General features: G+C 35.3%; 1 protein-coding gene across 4 annotated transcripts in view; it reads right to left on the reverse strand.

The window, feature by feature from the left end:
• Positions 1-176: 176 nt before the first annotated feature.
• Positions 177-19,695, reverse strand: part of Tfg (trafficking from ER to golgi regulator) — a 40,513-nt gene continuing 20,994 nt past the window's right edge. For 3 of the 4 annotated variants that reach the window (XM_046455265.2, XM_046455263.2, XM_046455264.2), the window contains 3 exons: positions 15,554-15,694; positions 4,301-4,399; positions 177-982 (listed from right to left, as the gene is read on the reverse strand). In XM_046455265.2, the coding sequence (XP_046311221.1) occupies positions 600-982; positions 4,301-4,399; positions 15,554-15,694 (623 nt within the window). In that variant the 3' untranslated portion in view covers positions 177-599. The remainder of the gene's footprint in view (positions 983-4,300; positions 4,400-15,553; positions 15,695-19,695) is intronic. The other variant, XM_046455266.2, reaches the window with a different exon arrangement.

Here is a 19,695-nt window from a genome sequence, read left to right on the forward strand (position 1 = left end):
TTTTAAAGAATAAAATAAAAAAATAAAAAAAAAAACCAGGGCAATTTCTTTCCATGGGAATCTGTAAATTAAAATGTTTATACTTCATTCTAAGACAAAACACCAGTAAGGATTTCTGTTTAAAAACATTATTTTTCTTATGTATGTTAATAACAAAATTAATACAAGACCATGAATGGATTCAATCACCTTTATTAACCTATCAATGTTACATTTTATCCATAATATCTAGTCATTGTCTCTACTTTAGTACATCATGTTAATAGTAGAAAGCCAAGTATGATGGCTTAACCTCAACCTAGCATTTTAATATCCTCTGGACAAGGGAAGCTAGAAAGCCAATCACTTTACACACATGTAAATGTAGTGTTCCAAAATAACTAAAAAGCTGTTACACTTTTAAGCAGGGGAGGAAGAAAAACGACTTTCATTTTGGTCTTTTGTTCTAGCAAATTATACTTTCAATTAACAGCAACAATGATATCAAAAAAATGCTCTGCCTTTTGAATTAACTTCAATACAAATTAAAATAAAATAGTATTGGAGTCTTTTAGGAGACAAACAGCTAGCAGCTACATTCATCAGTGTAGCTGGCCTCCTTATCGATAACCAGGTCCAGGTTGGGTATAGCCCTGACCAAAGGGAGGACGGTTACGTGCATAAGGGTTAGGCCCACTTGGAGGAGGGGTCATGGTACTTCCAGAAGGTGGAGTAAAACTTGGTCTTGGTTGATAAGCCCCAGGTTGGCTTGGAGCCATTCCAGGCTGAGAGGCAGGGGCCACAGTATAATTAGTAGGCTGAGACGTTTGGGTAGTGTAAGGTTGTGGAGGATAACTGCTCGCCTGGTACTGCTGTGGCGGTTGAGCAGCCAGCTGCTGAGGCTGACCAGAAAAGGTAGGAGCCGGTGCCTGGGAAGTTGGTTGCTGGCCATATCCCTGGAACTGCTGAGGTTGTTGGGGTCCAGTCTGCTGACTATAGCTAGCTGAAAAGGTAAAATAACATATACATCTTATTTTTATTTTGATGCAAGTTTTCCAAAGAATTAATCTTACTGTTATGGACCAAAAATGATTAAAAACTTAATAACCTTTTTCACAATACTTATGCAATGAGTATCCATTTATGAGAAATGCAGATTCCATCATAAAATATTTTAAGACCAGTTATTAAAAGAGACAGTTTTCTAGACAATTTAAACCCTCTAATCTTAAACTGAATCACTATATATGTATTTTCATTACAACTGCTCTGCTTTGAGACTATATAATTCTTGAGAGCAATTCCTGCTCTAGCATAATTCCTAATACAGAGTAGATGCTCAAATTTATTAAGGAATCATACTTTCTAGGATGACCAAAAACATAAGAGCTAAATAGTCATTAACAAGGTTTTGAGGAGACCTACTGAACACAGTACCAAATAAAAATACATTGCAGATAATGAACATTTTTATATGAAACAATACTATAAATACACCCTATTATACTAATGAATGCTTTAAAGTTTATTCACTCCAGAGTATCTAAACCATTTAAGAATAAATATTAAGTACCATTTTCAGAAGATTTGGTATCTGATGCTTTTGCCTGACTTAGCAGTACAGCATAACACACAAAATGCATACCATATTGCCCCACAAAATCAACATCTATATTAATTATGTTTTAGGATGTAATTGTTTTAAAACAAAATCTGCTTCACTGAAAACTTTTATCTCTACCATGAAACACACCTGCAGCTACTTGCAATGAAACCTCTCCATTGACTGGAATCCTGTCAGCATTAAATACCAGATACATAAGAAAATTATTAAAATATGTACAACCCTGCATTTAAGGAAAAAAAAAAAAGGATTGAATGAATTTGAGTATATTCTGAACTCACCTTGAACCTGGGTTCAAAATCTACTCATGAAAGAAACCTTTAAGACATACTCCATGAACAAAACTGGAAAAGGTCAGAGGGAAACTGGCAAACCAACAGTGTCAAAGATGGCCCAATGTTACCAACACCACCACTTAACAGTCTCAAGCAGAGTATTAAGTTGACTATTTCCATAATTCTCAATTAAATTCAAATTTATAGGACTAGTGGGATCAGAAATGCAAAGATAATAATCTGAAAATAAATTTTACTAAGAGTGAAGACCCTGACTAAAATTATTAAGAACAAGCTTAGTTGTTAATAAGTCAAATATCCAAAACATTTTACCCATGGTAGCATCTAAATACTGAACTAAAATAAATGTGTGATAAAATCTTGCCATACAATTTCTCCTATCCTCTACATCAAACTTTGAACTTTAAGACTGAGGGGTGCGGGGAGAAAAGCTGCCTTTTCATCCTCACAAAAATCTGAGTAAACAACCAATCCTTAATTGCAGATGAAGAGAGGGACTAACCATAGGGCATTTCAGGCTGAGGTTATGGCTCAGTGGTAGAGCACTTGCCTAGCATGTGTGAAGCACTGGGTTCAATTCTCAGTACCACATATAAATAAACTAATAAAAAAGGTCCATCAAGTATTTTTTAAAACGTCATTTCATTAATAGCCTTTTAATCAAAATATGGCAATGTTTCTATTATGTGTATTAGTTTCCCACTACTACCCCTCCCCTGAAATAAGCAGCTTTTGGTGAAGATTATCATAAATTTTAAGAAATGAACATTCTGGTTTTGGTTTTGGTTTTAAATCAATGAATAAGGGGGCTGGGGTTGTAGCTCAGTTGGTAGAATGCTTGCCTTGTATGCACAAGGCCCTGGGTTCAATCCCCAGCACTACCAAAAAAACCAAAATTAAATCAATGAATAAGAAAAGCATCATATGGTCCACAAAGTCTAAGATATTTACTCTTTAACCTTTTATAGAAAAAAAAAAAATCTGCCAACTCCTGGTCTAGACTAGAGAATGCAGAATCCATAGGGAAGTACTTATTTGCAAGGTCAAAAGGGCTGGTTCTAGTCCAGTCTCCCCACCAAATGGCTACATGTCTTTTGCAAGTCTTAACCTCCTTAAACCCTATTTGCCTCATCTGTAAAAAGTGAGTGGGACAAATCAGTGGTGCCCTAATGCTGATTACACATGACTTGTGATGTTTTTAAAATACCAAAGCCTGAGTCCAACTACTAAACAAATGAAACAAAATCTATGAGAATGGGATCCAGATACCAAGAAGCTATTCAGGTGATTCTGAAGCAGAGTAATGGCTGAAATCCCTATATTAAATGAGCACATATTTTTAGCTCTGATATTCTACTATTAAATTCACATAAATCATATAACTTAACACTTTTTAAATTTAAATAACTAAAAATAAACTTTCCCTTACTATAATCTAAGCTTAAATTCATTCCATCTCTTTAATACAAGTAAAACTAAGAACATGATAAAATATGCCAAGCTCCAATTAATGACAAAATTTTATTGCCTATGTCAGGGGTCAGCAAATTTCTTCACAGGAAAAAGAATAAAGCCCTCGTACCTGTGAAAGGGTCAGATAGTAAATATTTTAGACTTTGTGGACCACCCTGTTTCTGTTTATAGTTGTCTTTGCCATTATAATGTAAAAAATAGCAATGGATAATACAGAAATGGTGGTGAACTTTCCTAATAAAACTTCATTCACAAAAAGAGCAGTTTGTTGACCCTTGCCTCTAGTTGGTAATTCAAAACTCCATAAAATTTAGACAAGATTCAACTTACATAATTATAACTGGAATTTTGATACTTAAATGATATCTACTTAAAACAAACAAAAAAATGTTAAGTTCCCTGAATGCCATTTAAAATAATTTTATTTTTATGACTTATTTTCTGGTATTCCTACACACCTTACAGAAACAAACACCTAAGTGGCTTAATTTAGTTTATTTAATCACATCACTTTTCCAATGAGGAAACCGTTAATATTCCTGTGGATACTGAGATATGCCTGAATTATGTGTCGCACATAAATTGGGGAAATATTTTCCATTTCTTTTTCAGTTCTATATCATCTAAGTAAGAGATAAACTGATCATGTTAGAAATATTTTGTATTAAAAGCTTTTCTATACTACAAGTTAACTATAGAATCATCTGCTAAGTCTTATTGGACCCACTGAAAAACTGAAATATTGACTTACAAAACATTTATGTACACATTTTAAAATAAAACAAATATTTCCCCTAATACTTAATTCTTCCTATAACAATGTAAATATTACAAATCAAGTATATCCAAGGAAGAGCTTAAAAATTTCATGAGTACAGAAACAGACCAAAAACTCTAAGCCAACAACTCCCTTTCAACACCTGCTCACCTGAATACTGAATACCATACTGCTGGGGTGGCTGAGGTGGAGCCTGAGGTTGTTGGGCACCGTAGCCGGCTTGCTGCTGGTACTGCTGGTACATCTGACCTAAAACAGAAAACACAAGACAAAGAGGCAGGTTTAATTTGGCAGGGAGTAATTTTTTAAGGCACATTTACATTTTCTCTCCATCCAAATACATAAACACACTGAATAATAAAATACTATGTGTTTGTTGCTCTTTAAATGTCTGTAAAGGAGAAGAATGAAGAATTTGCAATTGCTTTGCTGTAGGATAAACTGAAGATAATTACTGGCAGCAAAAACAAATGTTTTTAAATGAAAATGCAAATCAAATAAGTACTGCCAATGTTCAGTAAATATCAAGTGAGTCAAAAAAATCAATAAAATAAATATGAGGAAAAAATAGGTCCCAAATCTCTACCAAAGTGCTATATTTATCCTCTAAAAATTTCATCATCTATTACCATTATGAATGAACCCTTTGGTAGCAAGGAAATAAATAACAACTTTCATTCTGGAAATCAGATATCTTTGGCATTTACCAACAATTTGATTTCTATGACTATGTAATATATGAGTATTCTTTCAATGATATGGAATCTGAGAAAGTCTAGATAGTTCTTTATTGCATGGCAGAACTCTTTAACAGTGGGAATGTGTTCTTGCACACACAATCCTTTTTGGGTCAGTAGACCACAGTGACTCTAGAGAAACCTGTTAGATACTTACAACCTGTAAGTTTTCAAGCAAAAAAAGATTTATTGCTTATGTCTTTATCATCTCTACTTCTTTACATTATTTTAATAGATTCAACTAGATCTAATGCTAGAGTAGCAAGAAAATTTGCATTGTTAATATCCAGCATTAAATCATATGTTGGCTTAGTCTTTATAAAATATTCTAACCAACTGCTATTAATCAAAAAGACTATGGATAACCAGATACTCATGGCAGAAAATGAGATAAATACTGGGGGGGAAAAAAGAAAATAAATTACTAGTGCCACTTAAATTTAAGTACAGCAAGCAGCTAGCACTTATAGGCTTAGTTAAAGAAATGGAGCCCAGGGATAGTTGTGGCTCAGTGGTAGAGCACTTGTTTAACAAGCATGAGGCACACTGGGTTCAATTCTCAGCACCGCATATAAATAAATAAAGGTCCACTAAAACTAAAAAACAAAAAAAAAAAAAAGAAAGAAGAAAGAAGCAATGGAGCCCACTGTACTGTCTGCTCAGCCCGAGGGTGTCTCTAAGGAAGCACTAAATGAGTTATGATTTTATGTAGTTTATTTCCTAGCAAGCAGTTGTATCTTTTTTATAATGAAAATAAAATCTGCTCAATTATTTTTAGGCTATTAATAGTCTTTCCAAATACAACAACAACCAAAAAAATTTCACAAGTTTCTTAAATGCTTTATTAATGGTTTAGATTAATCAAAAGCATAGAAGATAGCACAGAACTAAATTTAGATACCATCTTAATCCTGGATTATATTTCATAACTAAATTTTAGAATAGAAGTGACCAGAATCTAAAATAAGAAGGTAACCAGGTAAAGAAATATAACTAAGAGTAGAAATATGTATAAGTGAACTTAGAAATCAGAATGATTAACTTTATAATGCGAAAATATGCAAATAAGCAATAAATCCATGAAAAAAAGTTTAATAACTTCATAGGGAGGAAGAGCATGAGAAGAAAATTACCACTAAACAGGGCAGAGAGGTGGGAGGGAATGGGAGGAAGAAGGGGAATTGCACGGAAGATGGAAGGAGACCCTCATTGTTATACAAAATACATATATGATGGTGTGAGGGGGAAGAGAAAAAGAAAGAGAGAAATGTGTCACAGTAAATTGGGTAGAGAGAGATGATGGGAAGGGAGGGGAGGGGAGGGGAGGGGAGGTTAGGGAGGGCAGCAGAATACAACAGACACTAGTATTGCTGTATGTATATACGTGGCTGTACAACCAATGTGATCCTGCAATCTGTACACATGGAAAAATGAGAATTCATACCCCATTTGAATCAAATGTATGACATGTCAAGATCATTGTATTGTCTTGAACAACTAATAATAATAATAATAAAAAAGATTAAGCAACTTACCTGAAATCAATAGCTAAAAATAGAACTATCAATAGCTAAAAACCATCACTGGAATCCAGGCATATCTCCAAAACTAGTGGTACAAAGTTTTGTACACTTTAACCCATTTAATAAAAATATTAACATAGGCATCATCAAAATGGATGAGATTAAGGCTCCATGTAGTAAACTGTTTTCATCATTGACACTATAAAGAATTCACATTCAAAAAGCATTAACTATTTTCCTCAATAAAAATGTACAGTACAACTCTGGATGTTTTCCTTCATCCCTTCCTTCTTCCTTCCTTCCTTTTTAGTATGTTCTTCTGAACTGCTACAAACCCATTTGAAAAATATCACTCCTAAGGTTAAAAATTTCAAAGGTTATTACTATCTTTGCAAAACATCCCTTTACTTTTCTTAAACCCGTTTCATGCAAGACAAAATGGGACTTTCTCTGTCACTGTATTCTGAATTTAAGAATGCTGTATTTTTTTTTTTAAAGGAGGAACACCTTAACATACTTGAAAGAAAAAGAGTTAAGGATATATTAAGTGAAAACAGCATGGCGTAGACATGGTTCATAGTAAGCAATGTTTTGAATACTAAATAAAATAATAATAATAGCAAAGTTTTATGCTTATCCAGTATATTTTCAAAAGGAATCAATGACACAATTAAGTAAAGATTACCTAGGAAGAAAAAGACTAAAAGGTGAGACTTTTGGGATTGTACTGTTATAAAATGTAGTAGCCAGTGGAGACCTTCAATGACTTTTGCACATGCAAAGCATTTGACAATGGCTTGGTATTCTTTACCTTTTCAGAAATTAGAAAGTTTAACTCCGTAATCAAAAAACAAGCAATAAATACTCTCTTGTGTAGTCCCTCCTACACTGAAGGGGTTGAGCTATATATACAACAAGAGAATATTGCAGAAATGACAATGATATTTCTGAGGGCAAACCATAAGAGTCATCTTCCACTATCATTCTCTCTTGATCACTTGTTCTGCTAGAATAAGTCATCCAAGCTGCCCTACTGAGGAGGTTCACAAAGTGCTTGTAAGAAGCTAACCCTCCAGTTCTGGATAAGTTTCAGATGACTAAAGTCCCAGCAGTCATCCTGACTGCAACTTCATAAAAGACCCTAAAACCCCAACTACTCAGCTAAGCTATTCCCAAATCCCTGACTCTAAAACTACAGGAGATAACCATGCTGTGGATGTTGTTTTCAGCATCTTCATTCGGGGGTAACAGTTACATAGCAATAGATAATTAACATAAGTAGTTTTTACTTTGGTGCTAAAAAATATCGTTAAGTGTTGAAGTCACATAAATTGGGCTTCAATTATTCTATGTGTCTCAAAATTTACAAAATGAAAAGCTACTTAGTTATATTCTTTTTGACCTTTTAATTTTGGTTTAGCAGTATTTTCTGGTCTTTAATGATTTTTAGTCCTTTTCTCACTAGCATTTATTTTTTGGCAAATTACACTTCGTCTTCCAGTAACAGAGTTAATGGCTTTACCTAAAGAAGGGTAACTTTGTCTATTTTGTTTTTTTTAAATGATATTCAAGACAGACACATGCTACAAAATGATGCACTGGTCAATGATGGACTGCATATAGAATAGTGGTCTCACGTGTATATCACCAAGTGATGTCATAGCCATCTTAGTTTGTATGAACACGCTCCATGATGTTCATACAAGGACATAATTGCCTAATGATGCATTCCTCAGACCCCATTGGTCAGACACACATAACTTATTTTATTAAGCCTTTTTAATAAATAACATATTAAGAGTACAATCCTTGGAGAAATTTTTATAAATTCAAAATTACAAGTCCAAGGTCCTTTTTATGGTATTTAAGTGACAACTCAAAATTATTTATTTTGGATTATTATATAAAAGATTATTGTGTTAATCAGTTATAAGTAATAAGATTTTTATATTGATAATTCTGGCCAATTATAACCAGCGGCTGACCTAAATAACTGGCAATGTCAGGGACTCATACATCAAAAAGTCTACACTTCATCATTTATCTAAAGTAATACTATCCAATACAATAGCCACTAGCCACCTGTGGCTGAGCAACAGAAAAAGAGTTATAGGATATATTAAGTGAAAACAGCATGGTATAGACATGTGGGTAGTCTAAAACCAGTTTATAATAATATATAATTTATTTGTACTCAAATAAATTATATATTATTTGAATACATTTCAAATTGGTGTCACATCCCATATTTCCAATATGCAATACAAAATACATGTTTAAATGAGCGGTTACATGTTAATATACAAATATAATGGGCTAAATAAAATGTATTACTGAAATTTTATTTTTTTTTAATTTAACTAATAAAAAAAATCTAATCTACATGTAGTTTCTATTATAATTCTTTGGGACAGCACTAACTTAGAAATCAGAGCCGTTTACTAATCTTTTTGACTGGTACCATATATTAAAAACTATATAATTTTTATACTGCATAAACATAAGCTAAAATTAACAATTGTGTCAAGGCATATATTTAATGCCACTCCAAAGCAATTAAGTGCATTCAAATGGTGTCCATCTGCTATCTCTATTCCCAACATCATTTGTTGGGAACAGAGGTGAGAGAGAAATTTTCCACTGTACATTACTTTTTTATATTCCTAAAATTTTACCTGTTTAAAAATTTTCAATGAACCCCCTCATCAAAAGATAATTTGAAATAGTATTAGTGCAGCCCTAAGTCCCATTCCTTTATTATTGAACAGGAAACCTTATTTGGTTTCATTATCCTTGTAAATGCTGTTTCACAATACTATTCACTGCTTCAAATAGGAATTTTTTTAAGCAGATGGTTTTAGTAGTGCACCTGATATAGCAGTTAAACTGTTATAATATCCAAACTCTGCTTCTGCCTCCCATTTCAGCCCACCTCTGCTTCAGTTCTAGTTTGTTCTGGTTTTGGAAGCTGTACTTGGGTGCAGATAAAGGCAGTAACTACTGCTCCTTGAGAAAAGTCCTAATACAATAAGAAATTCTTCCCAAACCATTAATTCATCAGCAAAATGCCAGCTGCTATCTCCTAATGACTCTTTCATTCAGTGAACTACTCTGAAAGTATCACAATATAATGACAGGATTCTATTCCAAAAGCGGTCAGTTTATTTAAGGCTACTTTAAATGTGATTGATAACTTCAATCACTTGCTTCTGATGCTGAAAACATATCATATCACCCCTTGACCAAACCCTTTTATACAAATAGTTAGAGCACCACCTGGTGTTAAATGTTTTGAAATGGAATGTGTGGTTTCAAAGACCCTAACATTCACAGAAATAACATAATCTCAGGAAGGCAACCTAAAAGATCGATGTTATGATTTGGATATAAGGTGTTCCCCAAAAGCTCCTGTATTGATACAGAAATGTTCCAAGGTGAAATGCTCAGATTGTTAAAACTGTAACCTAATTAGTCCATCCTAGTTTGAATGGACTGAGTGGTAACTGTAGGCAGATAGGGTGTGACTGAAATAGATGGATCACTGGGGATATATCATGGAAGGGTACATATTCCTGTGCACTGTCCTCCACTCTGTGCTTCTTGGCTGCAAAGAGCAGCTTCCCTCTGTCACACCGTGCCCCCATGATGTTCTACTTCATTTTGAGTCCAAAACAATGAAGTCAGCCATCTACAGAATGACCTCTGAAACCTCCTCTAAATTGTTACTATTGGGTATTTTGGTCACAGTGATGCAAAACCTAACTAAAACAATTAGTAAGTACTTAGGTATGTTCTGCAGAATTCTAAGGGTTTCAAGGAGGGTTCCAAGAGTTTTGATACCCATTATCTTGAGCTCCAATCTCTTCCAGCCACAGCAATAACCTTTTTATTGGTTTTAAATACTGGCCTTTCAAGTTATATTTCAGATGAAAAGCATTCTTTTGAAACCACTGGTTTAGTTCAATTTTCACACTTTATTTTTTTTTTCCAATTTTCACATTTTATGGTCATTGAGAGAATATCAAAAGCCAGAGAATCTAAACTACTCATCCAAGGATGCATTATTTAGAGGTAAGTCTGACTTAAAATATAAAGAACTCTCCAAAACTACTATGCTAAAGTTATGGCTTATCTCTATTTTTAAAATATTTTAAGTTAGAAAAATTACGCAGTTTGGGCGTTGGGGCTAAAATGCCACCACGGAATTACGCCAAGTAAACTGTGAAGTCATCTTTCCCAATTTCACTCTCTTCCCCAGGGTTCACCACTGACTAGTGAGTGCTATGAATTCTTCCTAATCTTTCATTCTGTATTTATATTCACAAAAATACATTTTTATTGGTGCACTGTAATTATACATAAAAAGTAGGCTTCATTATGTCATATTTGCACATGCTCACATGCATATAATTTGATCAATTTAATTCACCAGTACCTTCCCTTTTCCTTCCATCCTGCCTCCCCAGATCTGCTTGCTCTACTGATGTCCTTTGCATTATTATTTTTAAATAGCTTGCTGTAGATTTCATTTCACATGCCCTTCCCTCCTCCTACCCTGCCCATCCCCTTCCTCTACTCTATTAGTCTCCTATTTTCATGAGATCCTTCTCTTTATTATTGTTCCTCTCTCTAGGTTCCACAAATCAGAGAAAACTTTTGACCCTTAACTTTCTGAGCCTAGTTTACCTCATTTAGCATAATGTTCTTCAGGTCCTTTCATTAACTTGCAAATGACATAGTAACATATACAGACTACATTTTCTTTATCCATTCACCTGTTGATGGACCTAGGCTGGTTCCATAACTTGGCTACTGTGAACTGCACTGCATCTTATGCATATATCACTGTTGGATGATGTTTTTAGTTTCAGTGTTTCTGGTATAATTCCTAGATCTTTGATACACTTTGATATGATTTTTGTGTAGTGTGAGAAGTAGGGATCTAGTTTCAGTCTTCCACATATGGATATCCAGTTTTCCCTTCACCATTGTGTTCAAGCAGGATATCTTTCTTCAAACATGTTTTTGGCACCTCTGGATAAATTCCAAAGAGTGGGATATCTGGGCTTTATTCCCAGTTTTCTGAGAAATCTCCATAGTGCTTTCCAAAGTGGCTGTACTAATTTGCAGTCCCAACAAAGTATAAGCATATCTTTCCCCCCATTTCCATGTCAGGAATTATTATGTGTATTCTTGTTGACTGCCATTCTAACCAAATGAGACAGAATATCAGTGTCATATGGATTTGCATCTCACTGATTGCTAAGGATACTAAACTTTTTTTTTTCCATATACTTGTTGTCCATCTGTATTTTTTCTTTGAAAAGTGTCTATTGAGATCTTTGGCTCATTTACTGATTTGGTTATTGGTTTTGCTGGTATTAAGGTTTTTTCACTTCCTTATACATCTTGGATATTAATTCCCTGTTGGAATAGTAGCTGGTAAAGCTTTTCTCCCGTTTCTGTAGGCTCTCTCTTCACACTCTTATATCCTTTGCTGTGCAGAAGCTTTTTAGATTGATATTATTGAAACTTGGGTTTTATTTCTTGAACTTTAAGAGTCTTATTAAGAAAGTTGATGCCTGTATCAATATGTTGGAATAATGTCCCTATGTTTTCTTTTAGCAGTTTCAATGGTTCTGGTCTAATTTCTAGGTCTTTGATATATTTTGAGATTATTTTTGTGCAGAGATAGGTTTCTAGTTTCATTCTTCTATATATGGATATCCATTTTTCCCACCACCATTTGTTAAACAGGCTATCTTTTCACCAATATGTGTTTTTGGCACCTATATCAAAGATTAGATGACTTTATCTATGAGGATTTGTCTATTTCATAGATCTTAACATCTGATATTATGCCAGTACTATGCAGTTGGGGTACTATAGCTCTATAGTATAATTTGAAGTTAGGTATTATGATACCTCCAGCCTCACTCAAAGCTCAGAAATGCTTTGGCTATTCTATGTCTTTTTATTGAATCTATAAAATTGCTTTTGATAATATGGCTATTTGGACAATGCTAATTCTACCTATCCATGAACATGGGAGGCCTTCCCAACTTCTGAGATCTTCAGTTTCTTTCTTTAATGTTCTATTGTGTTAACTATAGAAGTTTTTCACCTTAGATTTCCTAAATTTTTTTAGGTTAATTTACTTAATTGCTCTTCTAGAGAACTGACAACCATTTGGGAGCTCTGTGATTTTATAGCTTCTTTGCATAGTATTTATTTTCTGTAGTACTAGTTTAGTGGTCATGAATGTCAAGTTTTTATTTTTCTTTTGAATCTGAAAGACTTTGCTGGATATAGCAATCTTGGCTAGCAGTTTGGGTTTTTTTTGTGTGTGTGTGTGTGTGTGTGTGTGTGTGTTTTATATATATATATATATATATATATATATATTTTTTTTTTTTTTCCCCTCCACCCCCTCCTCAGAACTTGGATTTTCTCATTCTAAGCACTCCTGTATTTTAGAGTCTGAGAAGTCAGAAGTCAGCCTTATTGGTTTGCCTGAAAATGTTATGTTTTCCTCTTAATTTTCTACCCTTATTTTCTATATTAGGTACTTTTATTATGATTACGATATGTCTTAGAGAGGCTCTTTTTTGACCTTGTCTATTTGGGATTCTATATACCTCCTGTATGTTGATGCCCATTTTCATTCCTAAAGTTTGGAAATTTTCTGCCTATTATTTCACTGAAAAGGTTCTTAATGCCATTAGCTTACTGTCTGCATGCCCTCTTGTATCTTAATAACTCTTAAGTTTGGTTTCTTGATGTTGTCCCAGAGTTATTGAATTTTCTGATCAAGGTCTTTTGTCCCCTACCCCTATTGCACACTGGGTGTTCAAGTTCACACACCCTGGTCTTTGAGGCCTTAAGTTCTATTTTCTACACAATCTAATCTTATGGTGATACTTTCAAGTGAATTTATTTGATTCATTTTGTCTGAATTCTATAAGACTGAATGATTTCTTCTCAAAATCTCTCTTTATTGAAATATATTTGCTCTTAATTTGTTCCTTATATCTTTTTTAGCTCATTAAACATTTTAATAATCAGTTTTTATAGTCGTTCTCTGGAATTTCATCCATTTCCATATCTGTTTCCCTTTTATGCCCTTTATTGGGAAAGGAGGAAATTTGTTTGCTAGTTTCTATATGTTTTTAGAGGTCTTAGACCTGAGCATAAAAGTCTTCTTCCTCTTTTATGAGTCTTTCCTTTGGTGTATAGTTATCTTTTCTGTATTAAGTCCTGTACTATTGGTATCTTATAACTTCAGCACCTATGCTCAGCATAATTCAAGTGTTAACTTCAGACTCTAGTGTTTCAGTTTGCTTCTGAAGAACTACTGATTTAGGGGCTGGTGATATAGATCAGTTGGTAGAGTGCTTGCCTTGCATGCACAAGGCAACAGGTTCAATCCCCAGCACCACCAAAAAAAAAAAAAAAAACCCTGCTGATTTAATATCCACTCTTGGAAAGCAGATGCAGCACTACTGTTTCCTCTGAGCCCCTGTCTTGGGACCTCTTTGACTTTGCTATATAAGTACATATCCGGCCATTGATACTTGGGGCCTGGTCATTGGTTTGGGGTTTTTGTCTCCTCATTCTATGTCTTAAAAGTATTGCTGGAACTTAGTGGGGATGGTCTGTGTATGGATTGAGTTTCAAATGTCACTTGGTTGAGTTATGGGGATAGTTCAGCAGCAGAGTTTCTACTGTGTGAGCTTGTAGTATCCTGGTCACTTCCCAGCCTCCCTTAGAAAAAGGGGAAGTGACCAATACCAACAATAGTAGCAACCAATATGCAGCATTAAAATAAATGTCTGATGCTTATTATGATGTTTGTAACACACACAAAGAAGAATGGTGGGGTCAACACTTAACATCAGCAACAATAAACAGCTCCAACCTGTATCTAGCATTAAAGTAAACAGGCATCAACTACATCAACCACAGTACGAATAACCCAACAACATGAATGACAGGAGACAGGAATAATACAAACGAAATCATTCTGAAAGATAGTAAAATTACAGTTCCATAAGAAAAAAGAAAATGGTATAGGAAGGCAAAAGCAAGTTTGAAATATCCAAAAACTAAACAGAGAGAAAGAAGGAGGTAGCAGGGGGGACAAGATAATTTGGTAATTAGGGGGGAAGAAAGAGGATACAGAGCAATAAGAGGAACAAAAAGGCAAAAATAACAAAAAAATCCAAAAAAAAAAAAAAAAAAAAAAAAAAAAACCCCTACAAAATCCCCTAACCCTCCAAAGTCAAAACAAGGTAAAAAAAAAAAAGGGTGAAAAAATAATTAAAAATGAAACAAAAATATGGGAAAAAAAGGTTCATTGCCTTTGCTGTTGCACCTTTCTCTCCAAGTCTTCCCACAAGAGAGCAAAAGCAGAGGGTTGTTAAACCAGATCTCTGTGTTTCTTTACCAAGTTGCCAGCTAGACTGGGAAAAGAACCTGGTTGTAGTAGCTCTCACTTTCCCTTCTCATGAGTTTAAGATAAAACAGACTGGAAAATATTGACACTTGGGAATCTTGTCTGAAGTGACTAGGTCAATGCTCTCCCAGAATGGGGCTGATGCGTTCCAATTGGGATGTTCCAGAGGCTAGCACTTTATCTAACTATCCTTTGGAACTTTGTTCAGCAGCATCCAGACAGAGTATATCCACATCCCCTACGGTGAGCAGATGCCCATCTCTGCTAGATGTCTGGGTCTCATTGGCCTCCTGAGAACTCCATTTGTAGAGTGAGGAAACTAACCCTCCACTGGTCTTACATACTCTGTCACTAGTGAGTGTGGTCTTCCAAGATCAAACCATAAATTCTAATACGCCTGCCTGTCCAACTTTTGGATTCTCCCAAGCTGATCCAATGAGCTGCCAGAAACAAACGAAAACAAGCTCCTCTCCCCTATGTATCCCCCGCCTGGATCCCACAGCAAGTATCTTCTGTGATGGTCTGGCAATGCTTTTCATGAACTCTCAGACTCCCCCACAGAAAGCTACTAGGCAGATGCTTCAAAATGGCTGTGACCTCAATTCTCCAGCTGGCCAAACCAAGAGGTGTGGCAGCCCACTCCAGCTGCACATGTACCTTCCTACACAGGTGCTCTAAACTATTTTACCTTCAATCTGACCTGCTTGTGTCTGGGCTCCTGTATATGGAGGCTGTTGTGGCTGAACTCCTGGTGGGTGAGCTGCTGAAGAGGAGGAAGCAATGCTGTCAGGCGTTCCTGAACGGTCTTCTGCAGGAGCACTGGGTGGCCCTAGATGGTCATGAAAAGTCAGTTTAGTACCCTATCCTGGGCCTTTCCCCAGAAAGTTCAACTAATAGGTTCCATTAAAAAAACAAAAAACAAAAAAAAAATAAAGTACTTAAAAAAACATTTATCACTACAAATTCAGTCTTTATATTAAATTATTATGTATTTTTTTCCATTGGTCCAGTCCCTTAAGAATCCAAAGTCACAACTGGAAATCCTTCTCTAACATGTGGAATATGTCATAATCCTGAGACCAAATGCCCCCCATAAAAAATCAAAACTCATGTCCACAGTACCAATATCCCCTGCCCCATGCAGTCTATTCATGCAGTCTATTTTGTAAATCAACCAATATTTTTTTTTTTTTTTGTATGTCCTTAGCAAAGGACTTAGGTTCTTTTTTTTTTTTTTTTTTTTTTTTTTTTTTAATTTTTTATTGTGGGTTGTTCAAAACATTACAAATTTCTTGACATATCATATTCCACACTTTGATTCTAGTGGGTTATGAACTCCCACCTTCACCCCATACACAGATTGCAGATTCACATCAGTTACACATCCATTGATTTACAAATTGCCATACTAGTGTCTGTTGTGCTCCGCTGCCTTTCCCCTCATCCACCCTCCCCCCTCCCCACCTCTCCCCTCCCCTCCCCTCCTCTCTCTCTACCCCCTCCACTGTATAACCCTGAGGGTCTCCTTCCATTACCGTGCAATTTACCTTCTCTCTCCCTTTCCCTCCCACCTCTCATCCCTGTTAAATGTTAATCTTCTTCTCCTGTTCTTCGTCCCTACTCTGTTCTTAGTTACTTTCCTTATATCAAAGAAGACATTTGGCATTTGTTTTTTAGGGATTGGCTAGCTTCACTTAGCATAATCTGCTCTAATGCCATCCATTTCCCTGTAAATTCTATGATTTTGTCATTTTTTAATGCAGAGTAATACTCCATTGTGTATAAATGCCACATTTTTTTTATCCATTCGTCTATTGAAGGGCATCTAGGTTGGTTCCACAGTCTTGCTATTGTGAACTGTGCTGCTATGAACATCGATGTAGCAGTGTCCCTGTAGCATGCTCTTTTTAGGTCTTTAGGGAATAGACCAAGAAGGGGAATAGCTGGGTCAAATGGTGGCTCCATTCCCAGCTTTCCAAGAAATCTCCATACTGCTTTCCAAATTGGCTGCACCAATCTGCAGTCCCACCAGCAATGTACAAGTGTACCCTTTTCCCCACATCCTCGCCAGCACTTGTTGTTGTTTGACTTCCTAATGGCTGCCAATCTTACTGGAGTGAGATGGTATCTTAGGGTGGTTTTGATTTGCATTTCTCTGACAGCTAGAGATGTTGAGCATTTTTTCATGTACTTGTTGATTGACTGTATGTCCTCCTCTGTGAAGTGTCTGTTCAGGTCCTTGGCCCATTTGTTGATTGGGTTGTTTGTTCTCTTATTGTCTAATTTTTTGAGTTCTTTGTATACTCTGGATATTAGGGCTCTATCTGAAGTGTGAGGAGTAAAGATTTGTTCCCAGGATGTAGGCTCCCTATTTACCTCTCTTATTGTTTCTTTTGCTGAGAAAAAACTTCTTAGTTTGAGTAAGTCCCATTTGTTGATTCTAGTTATTAACTTTTGTGCTATGGGTGTCCTATTGAGGAATTTGGAGCCCGACCCCACCGACTGTAGATCGTAGCCAACTTTTTCTTCTATCAGACGGCGCGTCTCTGATTTGATATCAAGTTCCTTGATCCATTTTGAATTCACTTTTGTGCATGGCGAGAGAAAGGGATTCAGTTTCATTTTGTTGCATATGGATTTCCAGTTTTCCCAGCACCATTTGTTGAAGATGCTATCCTTCCTCCATTGCATGCTTTTAGCCCCTTTATCAAATATAAGATAGTTGTAGTTTTGTGGATTGGTTTCTGTGTCCTCTATTCTGTACCATTGGTCCACACGCCTGTTTTGGTACCAGTACCATGCTGTTTTTGTTACTATTGCTCTGTAGTATAGTTTGAAGTCTGGTATCGCTATACCGCCTGATTCACACTTCTTGCTTAGCATTGTTTTTGCTATTCTGGGTCTTTTATTTTTCCATATGAATTTCATGATTGCTTTCTCTATTTCTACAAGAAATGCCATTGGGATTTTGATTGGCATTGCATTAAACCTATAGAGAACTTTTGGTAATATCGCCATTTTGATGATGTTAGTTCTGCCTATCCATGAACAGGGTATATTTTTCCATCTTCTAAGATCTTCTTCTATTTCTCTCTTTAGGGTTCTGTAGTTTTCATTGTATAAGTCTTTCACCTCTTTTGTTAGGTTGATTCCCAAGTATTTTATTTTTTTTGAAGATATTTTGAATGGAGTGGTTGTCCTCATTTCCATTTCAGAGGATTTGTCGCTGATATACAGGAATGCCTTTGATTTATGCGTGTTGATTTTAAATCCTGCCACTTTGCTGAATTCATTTATTAGCTCTAATAGTTTCTTTGTAGAGCCTTTTGGGTCTGCTAGATATAGAATCATATCATCTGCAAATAGTGATAATTTAATTTCTTCTTTTCCTATTTTTATGCCTTTAATTTCTTTCGTCTGTCTAATTGCTCTGGCCAGTGTTTCGAGAACTATGTTGAAGAGAAGTGGAGAGAGAGGGCATCCCTGTCTTGTTCCAGATTTTAGAGGGAATGCCTTCAGTTTTTCTCCATTCAGAATAATGCTAGCCTGAGGCTTAGCATAGATTGCTTTTACAATATTGAGGTATGTTCCTGTTATCCCTAGTTTTTCTAGAGTTTTGAACATAAAGGGATGCTGTACTTTGTCAAATGCTTTTTCCGCATCTATCGAGATGATCATATGGTTCTTATTCTTAAGTCTATTGATGTGGTGAATAACATTTATTGATTTCCGTATATTGAACCAGCCTTGCATCCCAGGGATGAATCCTACTTGATCATGGTGTACAATTTTTTTTATATGTTTTTGTATCCGATTCGCCAGAATTTTATTGAGGATTTTTGCATCTAGGTTCATTAGAGATATTGGTCTGTAGTTTTCTTTCTTTGAAGTGTCTTTGTCTGGTTTAGGTATCAGGGTGATGTTGGCCTCATAGAATGAATTTGGAAGTTCTCCCTCCTTTTCTATTTCCTGAAGTAGCTTGAAAAGTATTGGTATTAGTTCTTCTTTAAAGGTTTTGTAAAATTCTGCTGTATACCCATCGGGACCTGGGCTTTTCTTAGTTGGTAGTCTTTTGATGGTTTCTTCTATCTCCTCAATTGATATTGGTCTGTTTAGGTTTTCTATATCCTCCTGACTCAATCTGGGCAGATCATATGACTTAAGAAATTTATCTATGCCTTCACTATCTTCTAATTTATTGGAGTATAAGGATTCAAAATAGTTTTTGATTATCTTCTGTATTTCTGAAGTGTCTGTTGTGATATTGCCTTTTTCATCCCGTATGCTAGTAATTTGAGTTCTCTCTCTTCTTCTCTTCACTAGCATCGCTAAGGGTCTGTCGATTTTGTTTATTTTTTCAAAGAACCAACTTTTAGTTTTGTCAATTTTTTCAATTGTTTCTTTTGTTTCGATTTCATTAATTTCAGCTCTGATTTTAATTATTTCTTGCCTTCTACTTCTTTTGCTGTTGTTTTGCTCTTCTTTTTCAAGGATTTTGAGATGAAGTATGAGATCATTTATTTGTTGGTTTTTTCTTTTTTTAAGGAATGAACTCCAAGCAATGAATTTTCCTCTTAGAACTGCTTTCAATGTGTCCCATAGATTCCGATATGTTGTGTCTGTGTTTTCATTTATCTCTAAGAATTTTTTAATTTCCTCCTTGATGTCTTCTATAACCCATTGATCATTCAGTAACCTATTGTTCATTCTCCAATTGATGTATGCTTTTTCCTTCCTTCTTTTATCGTTGATTTTCAGTTTCATTCCATTATGATCAGATAAGATGCATGGTAATATCTCTACTCCTTTATATTGTCTAAGAGTTGCCCT

The sequence above is a fragment of the Marmota monax genome, unplaced genomic scaffold (assembly GCF_021218885.2).
Source record: "Marmota monax isolate L192 unplaced genomic scaffold, Marmota_monax_Labrador192_F-V1.1 WCK01_AAM20220418_F8-fsc00053, whole genome shotgun sequence".
Taxonomy (NCBI): domain Eukaryota; kingdom Metazoa; phylum Chordata; class Mammalia; order Rodentia; family Sciuridae; genus Marmota; species Marmota monax.